This window comes from Acanthaster planci, linkage group LG19, assembly GCF_054643075.1.
Source record: "Acanthaster planci isolate LZ-2023a linkage group LG19, COTS_SCS, whole genome shotgun sequence".
Classification (NCBI taxonomy): Eukaryota; Metazoa; Echinodermata; class Asteroidea; order Valvatida; family Acanthasteridae; genus Acanthaster; species Acanthaster planci.
Window position 1 is genome coordinate 12,568,553 of NC_141795.1, and position 13,551 is coordinate 12,582,103.

At 40.2% G+C, this 13,551-nt stretch overlaps 1 protein-coding gene across 1 annotated transcript; it reads right to left on the minus strand.

Annotated features, from left to right (window-relative positions):
- Positions 1–142: 142 nt before the first annotated feature.
- Positions 143–6,972, minus strand: LOC110973868 (chymotrypsinogen A-like). Its single transcript, XM_022225055.2, has 5 exons — positions 6,693–6,972; positions 6,222–6,309; positions 2,506–2,719; positions 1,765–2,033; positions 143–1,425 (listed from the first exon to the last, which is right to left on the minus strand). The coding sequence occupies exons 1-5, from the start codon at positions 6,795–6,797 to the stop codon at positions 1,067–1,069; spliced, it is 1,035 nt and encodes a 344-aa protein (XP_022080747.2). The 5' UTR covers positions 6,798–6,972; the 3' UTR covers positions 143–1,066.
- Positions 6,973–13,551: the final 6,579 nt, after the last annotated feature.

The window sequence follows — 13,551 nt, forward strand, 5'->3', positions numbered from 1 at the left end:
CCAGGGCTTTTACTTGGAACGAAAAAAAATAGAATTTTTTTTTCTGAACCGGGTGTGTGGAGGGGGGTAAGTAAAATACACAAAGATAGAGACCACATCCACTTGCTCTGAAAAAGGCAAATACCCAGAAAATTGGTCGCAATTCCTGGTCATTTCCTGAGATGTTTTATTTTAAGATAATATGTAAAAGTGAAAATATAAATCAACCCAAAGATCAACTTGTTTCCTCTGTCCCAACTTGACACGCAAATGTATCCATACCACCAAATCCTCCTCTGTCCGTGCCGACTTGCCGTCTGTTTACACCGTCATGTTCCACGTTTATGTTGAGTTGACATACCAAACCGACATTTGCATTACAATCGTTTAGTTTCCTAATAAGAAAATCTAACACAGAACTTAACTGTTTTATTCATTTAAATGGAAATGGCAGCATTTCTGCTCTGAATTTGTTAAAAATTGCCGAGAGTTTTGATCAAAATTAACGATCACCAGGACAAGTTTGATGGTAGGGATATGATTCTTGAGTTTGTGTAAAAAGGCAAAATCTCCTTTTTTTCTTTGTATATTGAATAATAAATAACTTATTTTGTGTTCATTTACTAGGCCTACATTAAATTTTATCCACTCTTTTGGGAGAGGATTAAAGAATACTTGTGCTGTTTTTTTTAAATAGTATTGCACGTTTAAGTTCAACCCTCTCATGAGTTAAAATAAATAATGTCGAATACACGTACACTTAATGAATAAGTTAAGTTAGCAAGCTTAAATACAGGTTCTCGTTTTCTTTATGGAATAAATAAATTTTCAAGTAGTAAAATCAGTTATAAATACTTCGGCATAATTTGTTTCAAACAAGTATGCATCGCATAAAATAATATTCTTCCTTTTTTAAAATGTCACATAAAAATTATGTATATAAATAGGTGTTTCTCAATACATAACTCTTACATATTAATAAATAGCTTTTCCATCATACACAAATTAGCAAACTGAGTAGGGCCTACACTGTAAGTGTTGGGCCATTTTGTTTATCATTGTCCATAATCTAAATGGTTGATTAAAGTCATCTTTTAGAAGGACAGTTGTCCATTTCCATTTTACTCTTAATCCAGCTTCGGTATCTGTCCACCCTTGTGTACACCCCAGGCACTGCGTCGGTTGGAGAAGGGTTACAGAATGTGTTATCCCCCCACGACGTCACCCCGAAAAGCTTCCACACTCCCCCACTCTGACAAATCAACGGCCCGCCGCTATCGCCCTTGCATGTGTCTGCTCGCCGTTCCCCTTCCAGGTAGCCCGCACAGATCATCTTTTTGGAGATGTAACTGCCGTAGGCTTGTGTGCAGTCGTTGTTGCTGAGGATTGGGACTTTGGCTTCATTCAGCACCTGTGGTTTCTTGCCGACGAGAAGGTCGGCGAAATCTGCACAGAAAGGCACAGGAAACAAGTAAGAGCGGCTTATCTTTTATCCAAAAGGTTTTGGCTTAAACTTTCAAAGCTGAACACTATGCCACTAGTTTCTGACTAACTGACAGAGCCAGGGCTTTACGAACGATTATGATCATTCTGACTATTGATTAACGTAGTTTCTTGCTATCATTTCCGAAATCCAGCACTGAGGAAAGTATACGTCGTCATGGACTCCAAGTTTCATTAATGGAGGAACTAGTGGGGCAGCAACAGCACCTTAGTCCTTACCCATTCCAGAACGACTGTTTACATTAAAAGCAAACTTGACAAGCATGAAACATATGCTCTTACTTGTATAACCCCATCCTGTGACGTAACAGCTATCACCCGCTCTGAATTCATTCTTTTCCGGCATACAGGCAGGCATCACGAAGTCATCGATGATGACATCGTTACCAGGAGCCACCTTGAGCTTGACCACGGCGATGTCGTTGTTGTAGGGGACATCTTTGACGTATCGGCGGTGGATGTGGATGCAATCCACTGGGAATTCTTGCTCAGTGCCTTCCGGTCTCGACCGGTCGTGCTCCCCCAGGACTATGACGATATCGTTTTGGTTCCTGAAATAAGGTGGACAGATAAAAATTGTTATGCGCCGGCAATGCTTTATAGTATTACAACGACTGAAGTCGCAACGTACAAACTGTTTGTCCGATGGAAGGTTTAGAATGTCCAAATTTGTGCATCGTGACATAGAGGGCGTCGTGAGTATTTTATGCTGTCTGGCTTGTAATGGAAACATTCTTACAGAATTCGGGCAGGAAATATATGCCATGTGCCTTACTGTTTGAACATTGATGGGGGTAATTGCAATAAGCATTTCCAATGGAAGTATGCAACAGTCTGTTACCTGAAATCGATACTTTTGGGCTGTAGGCTACTATCTACTATTTTTGTTGGCTAGTTTTGATGACTTGAAAAATACTGTTGGCACGAAGGGTAAACAGGAAAGGTGACTGATAGAGAGTTGATGAGGGGAATGTTTAATCTACACAGGTCAACCAGAGTGAAAAGGGCGGGAGATATTCTTACTTTCCATCGAAGCAATGTGCTGCTGTTACTATGTGTTCTCTGCCGATCAGTGTTCCTCCGCAGAATGGATCCTTAGAAATCTTATCGACAAGAGCAACCTGCCACGGCCAGCGATTGCTAGACTCCATTCCAGCCACCACACGGACAAAATTCGTCCGAGACCTTATTGGCTCTTTCATATAGTTGGGTCGCATGCCACAAGTTGCCAGCTTGCCTGTGCAAATAAAAAACACACGAATGTGTAAGTTCAATGAACTTCGTTCAATTTGGTGGTGGTCTCAAGTTTTTGAACACGTGATAAGTTGAATATAACTATTCGTTCGACATATGGAAGAAGGCCTATCACCTCTTTTCCAAAATAGGGAGCTACTGTCTCTTATATTCTTGTCCAAATGTTGATCAGGAGAATGAGCAAACTCTTCACAGGAGTGGACAAAATGTACACATATTAAACCACTAAGTTTGGGAAATACAAATTCTTGAATATAGTTTATAACAGGCTTTGCCCTGTTACACAGTGTGGAAAGAGTAAATTGACAAGCCCAGAATACTGTGGCATTCCGACCACTAACAAGTGCTAATTCGGTTTACAAACCAAATTATTTCCCAAACTAGAAAGAAGCCGTGGGAGTTTAACAGAAACGAACTACATTTCTGGTTGCCATAAAAATTCTGAGCAAAAGTTAAATTACATTTCAAAAACTACACTGAATTAAAAACTCCAAGTTTGACGACCAATAATTGGTTACAAAATAAACAATGGTTACCATAAAGACGTTGTAAGAATGTTATGTGATGAAAAAAAAAGAAACGAGTTGTCGAACTCGAAATAGGCCTACGTAAATGAACGCAATAACCACCACGTTGCGTTTGGTTTGTGGCTTTCTACGCACACGGAAGTGCGACCCACAGGAGTATTGTGCGGTAAGTGCTCGTGTGGAAAGATTAGCCTTTAGGCATATGTATTGTAGATTCATAACTAGGCCTATACATAGTTTTCAGAGGATAGGAAAATCCGTTACTGTAAGTTTTCAGCTTTACTTAATCTGGTCATTGACTTTTCCTTCATGCTTTGGGGAACCTTGGAACCATCGCCCCACAAAAACTTCAAAACCCCCCAAAATGTTTCAATGATCTCTGGCATATCCTGTGAACCCAATGGGTCGGATGAAATTCGGTAATTTACACGACCACTCTTCAAAGTCATTGTTGAATGAGCGGGGGGGGACAGGGCCATGCCCCCGAAAAAGAAGCAAAAGTTTGAAGGCGGAGTAAATTTAAAAAGGACGTTTGGATAAAGTCCAAAAGGACAATTTCATTTCCTTTCTTACCTAAAGACTAAAACAGCCCAAAATTTAGATTTACTACTCGGAAAGGCCATAAAAAATTGGCTCAATTTGGAGTTGCCCCGAAAAGTTGGTCCTTGATTTGCCCTTTTTCAAAGAATGTATTTTTGGTAACAACTATGTCCAAAATTACACCAGCGGGCCTAATCTCTAATTCCAATACAAACCAATGCGTCGGAGTTTACTGGAGGCAACATTTAATCATGTTTATACCTCTGACTGTGGTGAACCGTGTAACATTAGACTCAAAGGAGTACAAGTTCAAGTTCCGTGTTTGTTTAACGTTGTGTATATACGGAAGCTGTCATAGCCCATACCAGTTTCCTCGGACTGTTTCCTTATGCCAGGGTACCGTACACAAGAAGAAAGTGATATCGAACGGCTAACAGAGTCATAATCAACGAGGAAACAATGCCAGAATATGTCCTTTGTTTATTTATTGAACTACCTTTCTGTTTGTAATCACGAACGTCATTGTTGAAAAATATGCACCTGTGAACTTTGAATGTACATGTACTGGAATTTTCAGGATGAGCGTTTTAGAGAGCGTGACGGGTTTTTAAGGTTGGAAGTAGTTTTTGTTGTTGTCAGTATTAGTTGTACGTGTACCTGAAGTGCTTTGTGCCGTTATTATGCATCACTTTCTCACTAACAGAAAGACCGGAACGTATCAGCTTCCATTTCATCATCAGTGTACTTTGTAGGCTTTCACCGAAACGGTGCCATTTGCCGCGTAGCGACCGTGACACGACACGGGTCTCTTCACCCCATCTGTCCCCTGAGGCCACTCCGCAGTGACTGAGTGAACGCTCAAGCCGGTTGGTCTTTGCTCTAATGCCAAGAGGGAGAATAATTTAGGTATACACCCAGCAGAAAGATCCCACTTTTGTCAAAAATGACGATAATTCTCTGACGTTAAATATTACAGGTCCGGAACCTTTCATCTCCACCCTGACGTTGACACCAATGATACATTCCTTTCACACAATAAATACTGATGCGATTAGAGAATAGAGGTACAAGTTTCGATAACAATCTTTTTTATCCGTACCCTTACGAATTACAATAAAAATAAAACGTAATAATAACATTGCCAACTGATGATTAAATACATGTCTGCATTGAACGCGTTCTGTGCCCTAAACGAGGAAGTCGAATCATTTGAAAAAGGAAGCCACCGAATCACGTCATTTGGAGACAAGATACATAAATGTCTCAAAGGCGAGGTGGCCGGCAGTGTGGGAATACTTCATTTACAGTCCTTACGATTGAATCATAAAGGTTATCAAGTCGGCCATGCAGATGGCCCACTCACGATAACCATCACGTGCACTTGCAATACGTTGCTCGGTTACACAACCAACAAGACGGAAGTTCCCTTTGATGTCACCGGCATAGGTGATTTCGATGGTTGTCTTTATAAGGTAACTACAATATGCAAGTGCAAGATCAATATTTATTCTAGCAGTTTCCTATCTCAGTTTATTAATTTCTGGTAGTCGAGAATTTATCAATGTGTTGTGACAGTATAACTCATCGTATGATCAGGACAGCCGCAAATATCTTTCTCAAAGTTCCTTTGTGACATGGATAACTTGCAACAACGTGTTATAGATTTGATTTTATCATTGCATTTTCTGTTTTAATTTTGTTTTAATTTTGTGTTGTTATTTTTAAAGATCTATTTATCGTGTTATATTTGATTTTAATATTCTTCATAATGACTTTTAAAGATCTATTTTTCTGTAAATGTTAATATTTAATGAATTTTAAAATTTTTAACAGTTTCATTGTAAACTGGTCATTCCGGATACTTCCTCGCTGCCGACCCAGTATTTTAATAAACCAATATAATAATTTCTGGTGAATTTCTGAGAATCTAACATCGTCCCTTATGCTTATTTGGCAGTCGGTGGAACCTGTCAAAATGTCTCTTTCGTAGCGCTGAATTGATTGATTGATTTCAAAACGTTCTCGGCCTGATCCCAAACCAAGTCTCCCCAGAGCATGTGGTTTTAACCTGCAGGAAGTGATACCCATGTCACAGTTCCAGACTCCTTTAATTTAATCACAGCAGTTGATTGTGCATCCTGGCAATGTATCAATTCTTAACTTGTGGATTTGGATTTGGTTTCAGAATCAGAGTTCTTGAACGTGTGAAATAAGTTTCTGATTGGAAGGTGATGGCATGAAATACTAATGGCCATAGCTATTAAAATGCTTTGTCCAGTTCAGCTTGAACGTCCCAGCATTGTAAAGCAAATAGGCCCCACGTGTATCTAGTCTCCGGCAAAGTGTATAATATAAAATCACTGAGCACCTGCATGCCCACAGCAGTTGAAATCCTAACAGAGATATGGCTGTACGTACTTGGATTGTTGAGACCAGCCAGCAGAGTGACTACACCAGACACGGCTTTATCTGTTTCACCAGCATTCATCCTGCCACGAGCTGATTTCTGGATGGAAAAAAATATAGCCGTTTCATCTATACTTCTGTCAGATAAACAAAAGGCGAAGTCTTCACTGTAATTGGCTAGAAAGTAGAAGGTGCAAAAATCCGGAGTATTGATTTTCTGCATGCAAGTGCGGACGTAGGCTAAATTAAACAAAGAACGTTATGGCGTTCACATAATTATATGCAGACTGTTTTTGTAGGCAGGTTCATCATTCTTCAAGCTGCGTATACTCACTTAAACCTTGTCTTCATTGTAAATTGTCAAGGCTGGGATACAGTAGAAAATGGGGGAAGGGGAGGTAGGTGAAACGATTTCAGACAACCTGGAAAGGTGGGTGGAATATACGACGAAGTAGTTTGAAAGAAATCAGAAATCAGCCTTACCTGCTCCAGGTGTAGCGCTCTACCCTCCACTGCTAAACTATGCAGAGTCAGAAAAAACAGTAACATCAGTTGCAAAGATGTTGGCCAGAAGTTGATAGCGCCCATACTTTCAATATAAAGATTCACAACTTGTTCAAATTGACTTTTGGACAATCTTCAGTACCCTGGTGATTTCTCAGTAGCTTGCAAACACTGGGTTATTAACTCTTCGATTCACGTTTCTCTTGAAAAGTACCACCGACTCCAAATATTTGACTTGTTCTCTTTTTCGATCCGGGATTCCACTAGCGGTTGTGACGCCGCAGTGCTGCATTTATACCTTTTACGGAGGCCTTCATGAATATTCATTTTGCCTCTGACTGTTGAAACTTTCATCGGTGTCAAGTGGCGATGCTTAGAGTTTACTTTAGATTATGTCACAGTTAAAAATAATACTGTCATGTGTCTTTAACCCAGGGAGTCCACTTCGGCCTTAACCAATCAAATCACAGCAATGGAGGAGCGCTGTAACTGCAACCAAGGTCCCCTACGGCTGTTTCCGGACACGTTGCGGAGCTTGATAGCCTGAATGCAAATTCCCGAAACTTGATGCAAACTACCTCCTCGTGATTGGTCAACATTAATCTTATTTTGTGGTATGGTAGATCGTGAAGGGGGGTTTAATTTACTGTCGTCCGGGAAGCGGGGAGGATATCCTTATTCGAGACGTTGTTGTGGTGATTTAAAACTTTAAGGAATGTTTAGACTCCTACAAGATAAATACTGATTTGATGAAAGAAATGGAGCAGTGTTAGTCAGTTGGACGTATTTATTGCAATCGTATGAAGTCGTGACTAGATTGACATGTTTTGAAACATACTTTTAAGAAAACTGTGATTTTTCCGAGAAGAATTTCGTCAAGTACGGTCCAGTTCTTTCGGTGAAAGGTCAATGCATCAGAAAATTTCCAGGCGTAATAAATCTTCAACAATCCTGTTAATAAACTCTACACGTATATTTTGTGGAAACTGAGAATTGTGGTAACTCGCTATGATCGGAACTTATAGATATACCACTTTAACCTTAAAGTGTCAAAAATAATATTAATTCAGGCAGCTTTTATTAGCTGTGCAAAGTGAAGCATATGTTAATGATATTTTCATTTAATTTCTAATTATGAGGTTTTCTTCCTGTTTTGCGGCAGAATGCGGCACCTTCCTCTGTGAGTCATATTACGTCATATTCCAGTTTTAGTTCTGAGCAAATAACTTGTATGGACATCAGCCACAAATGCCCGAAAATCCGCATAAGATGGAAACTGATTTCCACCTTTCTTTTCTAGAATGCGAAAATTCTTTATGATCCAGTAAAAAGGTTTTCTCCATAAGACTCAAACTTGAGATAAGTCAATTTGGAGTGAAATTTACTCATTACAAGCTAACAGCAGATAGATTTTTTTTAGCAAAGTATTTCACTCACACATTTCGAATGATTTTTCACTCTAACTCGTGTCATACCGCAGTTTCACTCCTCGGAAATAGGAGGATCTCTTTATTCATGTACTTCTAAAAGTAATACATGTAGTTGTTTATACCAATTTTTGAAAAACATGGCACAATCCACTCCAGTGTAGTCCCTAGGCCTAATTGATGCATGATTTCCAGCTAGCGCACGTCAAGTCCACCATCTAATTTCAGCAAAGTTATTTACACTGAGAAAAAAAAGAAATCCAGGAATCACTGAATAATGCTTCAAATGTCTGGGCATCTTGGTTTTGAATTAAAACCAGCGCAAGAAGTCCTTCGCAGATTATTGCCAAAGCATTTCTATTATGACGACACAGGTATTCCATTGGGGAAGACCCCAGTATTACGGCGCATAATTTTGTGCACGTAAACACCAACCACTTACTTAGTCAACCCTGTTTCCTCTCAGTTCCGAAACTGAACTTTTTGATGACAGACATATTCCTGGTTCCAACCAACCAATTTGCTTTCGCTACAAAAAGTCAATTCTTTACATCAACTGTCCAATCAAAGGTTAGTTAAATATGATAACAATATTGTGGAAAAATACTACATTATAAGCGGAAACATCAAAATCGATTTCCTTTAAACTCCAGCGTATAAAACATATCAAACAAATCCCTCATTAAAACTAAACTTTGAAATATTTTCTGACTATACACATACGCAGTAAAGGAAGCGACAAATTCCAACTAGGTGAACAGAGGATGATGGTGTGTACCGTTCAAAATCATTTGCTGATTGTTTCGTGTAACAATTTTCATATTCTTTACATATAGGCCTATAACTAAAACGAAATATTTAACTGGGAAGAGATAGACAGCCAAGCATTACGTAGCAGCTCAAAGCATCGCAGCCTAACGGACAGAAATACAAGAGCATCAGGCAAACGATAATGAATGGTATACATCCACCCTCAACATTATTTCGTCTGACGGTATTTTTCTTGATAGATGATTTCCATGCTGTGTCAGAAACACACGTTACAAATTGAACGTGACATTTTGGGGTCAACAACCTCCGCGTAAACATAGTCACCCAGGATATCATTGACATCTGAACTTATGCGTGGCTGCGATAAAGTTTGGAGTTACAAAAATCACATAATAAAACATTGGGATATAATCCTTGATCGGGGTTTGCAGAGGGACAAACGTTCGCTTCGATGTTGGGTTCTTTGCCCAAACGGCGTATAGACTGCTCTCATTCCCCTTTGGGCAGCCAAACTTTGCAGAAAAAAATCACCCTTGATTGGCGGCAGATTTAACCACAAATTGTACATTTCCCACATTGCTTTTAAAGAGAATCGTATTTTCATTTACAGTGGTATTGTTTCATATTTGGTGCTTGGATAGCAGCGTGAGATGTTTTCAACACTTAATGAATCCTTCCTTTACGTTTACACTGACGACCAGTAACAGTTTTACCATCCACTAAAGGTAAAAATACGATTGCAAGGCACAAAGAGCAGACAATGTACATGTATAGGTCTTCGATCATTTTACTGAGATAGATTGAGGCTTGGACATCAAAGGGTGAGGCAGCAATAATTCTTTGAAACTATCTTGGAGGGATTAGTAGCCATCTCTAAGCTACATATGTTCTTAAGACTTGGCAGAGCAGGTAGGGAAATAAGGGCTTTGGACGTTGAGGGGCGCGGCACAACACGGTTTTCTGTTTAGCAGTTGCGTGTACAGTCGATTTCAAAACTGGGTCACCTAAAAAACTTCCGACTTCACCCAATCCATAACTGGGAATGAGCATATGCACGTGCAGGAACACGTGAGTTGAATTACATTAGAACCTGACTGACGGTGTCATTGACACTTATTAGTCCTGACAGGAACGTGTGGTTGTAGAGAACATAATTTATTCGCGAGGGCCCCGTGAGGGACCTAAATGGAGCTGTGACTTTGACCTATCGTCTTAGGTTCATTAGAATGATCGCGAAGGCGTGTGCGCTGTGACTCTATGTCATTCAATGTAGCCATAGAGAGTGCGGTGTGGTTAATGATGGGATAATGTGGTAGTGTGGGTCGAGGAATATTCGCTTTTGATGTCAGAGGGGCGTTAACTTGTAGGAGGCGTACTACCAGTCCGAAGGAAGCACCACGGGACATAGGATACAACTGCGCGGTAAAACTTCACCACCGCGAGAACATAATACGTTCTCCGCACGTTTCGCTGCCTACGTTCGCGTACTCCTGGAAAGCGCGGTCTGCAAACCATTATAAACACGAATCTATCTAGGGCTGGCGTATTGGTAAAGGCCTACACAAAGATTTTAAAGAGAAGCATGATACCAAAATGAAGTAGATGGAGTTTAACACTCAATGTAACTTTAAGTTTAGTGACCAGACGTAATGTCCAGGATGCCCTAACAGCGGCTAACAATGACCCAAACCTTCGGTTTTGCGGTAACGGGCCTGAAAATTACAATTTATGCAACAATCATATTTTGCCCTTATAAGGGCAATTGTACCAGGATCTGATCAGGGTGATTCAGCGAAATGATCTGTGGACGAAGTTTTCCATGGAAACAGCGTGTGTAATCCTCGTAAACAAAGGACTCATTTAAAATTATTCGCAAGTCCTGGATTGTAAATTGTTCCTGAACAGTTTACTTCACTAGGTTTTGGGTTTGGAGGATATATTTGGGACTCGGTATTACAAGCCTACATTAAAAAATATTAAGCTTGCCTGTCAGGCCTGAGAATTTGCGACGTCAGAAAATATCATACCCAACGCGTATCGATAAATAAACCAAAGTCTCGTTGCTCACTCTACAGCTCGCCTGTTGCTTCTGCACAGTGGACATATTACCAAAAAAATGTTATGGCAAAACAAAAATCACGCAAGGGCCAGAACCTAAGTCCTTTGAAGATTAAAATTAAGTGTGGGTAACAAATCTTATCGGGCATGTCAACTATATAGCTAAAGCTAATAAGAATTTGAAGGAATATTGCGGTCTCCGGTAGTATGTCCTAACGCCCATGATGCGTGGATTTATTTATCGAATAAAAGTAACAGCATCCTAAGAAAACAACACCATGAAAGACGGGGACGGCGAGTAAGGCTTTTGATAGGCTTATTTTTTATCGCCAACGTCATGTTCAATGATCCCACACCCTCATTGTTTCTGAATTTGCCTCCTTCCCAGCACCAAAAGCTGGATACGCCCCTGGCGTGGACCCAAGTTGTTTACCACGCACGTTTGTAAAGTTTCATTGCGTATCTTGGTCGTACCCCCATTCTATTTTCTGTTTCTACCTTAGCATGGCACGTTGGGAAGATGCACCAAAGGGAAAACCTTGCAGTTCTACCGAAATGTCGGTCAGAAACTACAAGCGGCCCATGTGGAATGTGAATCATTGTGCTATCGACGCTACAGAGTGTTTTTCGCTGATCCTGATAGTTATTTGTCAGCCTACGCATCTACACGGTCCATGGTCAGGGCATCAGGTCTAATTCATGGGCATGGGATGGTAGTTTCCTTGAGTACTTTTTCACCTGTGACAGATGTCTCTCTCGGAAATGATCCTAATCAACATCGCGGAAAAAGGGAGACAACTCATTGTTTGCTGTCTGCAGCCGTTCCTTGTCCATCCTTCTATGTGGTCAAAAACGGAATATTTGGCATACTATGATTTGAAAGGACCGATTACGTAGCAAAAACAAAGTATTACTGGAGTCAAAAAGGTCCAACATGGTAAATAGTAAACAAAATGGAAATGAATAAAAACAAATAACTCAACGAAAGGTAACCTTCCCATAGCGTGATTTAGGTTGTTTTCACCAACAAATGGATTTTTATTACATACATGAACTTGGAGACTAATTTTCAACGTGTATAGCGTTTTTGTGACTTCAGCTATGAATGCATGTATCATGGTACTAACAAATTCTTTGCATTCTATTACACTTTCATTGACATTTTATCGTCATCATACATGTTAGCGCAAGCGTGACAGGTGGATAGAACTTCGTTTGTGTTGCGATCCGACATAGCAGGGAATACTTCCAGTCTCATTGTTCCGTATACAGCCCTGCTTCGCCCAAGGCACCGGAACCAATTTCAAAGAACTGGAACTTTACATTTCATGTTGATGCTAATTTGTACAATCCCATTCAGTAGTTAGTTTAAAGCTTTCCCAAGACCAAAACTTGAGAGAGACGAGAAAAAGTAGAAAATCAAAAGACTTATTTATGTTGGTCTCGACCCCTTCGGTTTTCGTAAACCTTAGCGCTGAACATACAAAACAAAAATTCAGCACATAATTATAAAAATCCAGATTTGGTGCATGCAGGTAATCCAGTTTCAGAGAGAATTTGCTGCCTTGTCGCCGCGAACGTCAGGAAGATGATGTTGCTGACATCACAAATGGGCCTAGCTTTGCATCGAAGGGCAAACTGCAAAGTATGGTCTGGAATCAAGACTACCCTTGTAACCATGCCGACTGGTTCCTTGTTTTGCTATGTTCTGTGGAAATGAGCCTTTTCTTCCCTGTAAAAACCACGAATTATGTGATATCTACATATAGGATAACCAGCGCTAAATCAACATCACGGGGCTAATGCAAAATCGCAGCTTGTGTCATTGTATGATAGCCACACCCGTCTACAATCATCATCTTGTTTCGTCACCCAAGCACACCCTCAAAGAATGATGTAGCTAGAGTAGCAATGAAACAAAGTACCGCCCAACAAGAGACAGTATGACTTTCACTGGTTATAAGAAATAGACCGAATCTTAGAAATTTAGTTTGTGGTGACAAAAAAAGAGAACTTCAATTTGCGAACAAGCAGTAAGTATAGCGCAGTGACCTGGAGTCTATTAAAATATGTCATTTTTGCGTCCCCTTTTACACCTTATAATTTTGACGCGGTACCTGCTACCCGTCTGATTCAACCCCGCTATAGCCAGCCTGGCAAGCTCAGGTGGTTGGACGTCACTAGTTAGCAAGAGGTCGCAGGTTCAAGTCCCACTCGAGTAAGCTTGGTATTTTTTCAGTAGCCTTCGGACAGCTCCAAGTATTCATACAGTGTTTATAAATATGCGTCGGTATAATGAAGAACAAAACCACCACGATGAAATATAGCTTACAATAAGCCAAACAATCATCTGTCTAGAGAGTGACACTCAGTCTGCAGGTGGATGATGAGCACAGTGATTATCGGGGGGGGGCGTTTCTTTCGGAAAAGACATAAGGATCCAGAAAATAACACTTCTTATGCTGAAAAGATATCCAGGGTAGCAAATGACTTGATTCAACACGTCAGACTGGCAAAATAGAACCTGAAACCTGTTACCGCTTCAAAATCACTTTACTTTAACCTTTTCATTTGAGACACCC

Excerpts from the sequence above, each read along its gene's own strand:
- LOC110973868 (XM_022225055.2), bottom strand. The coding sequence starts at position 6,797 with ATGGGCGCTATCAACTTCTGGCCAACATCTTTGCAACTGATGTTACTG. Across the intron at positions 2,034-2,505 it reads GCACATTGCTTCGATGGAAA|GAACCAAAACGATATCGTCA; the intron begins GTAAGAATATCT and ends ACCTTATTTCAG. Across the intron at positions 1,426-1,764 it reads CACAGGATGGGGTTATACAA|ATTTCGCCGACCTTCTCGTC; the intron begins GTAAGAGCATAT and ends CTTTCTGTGCAG.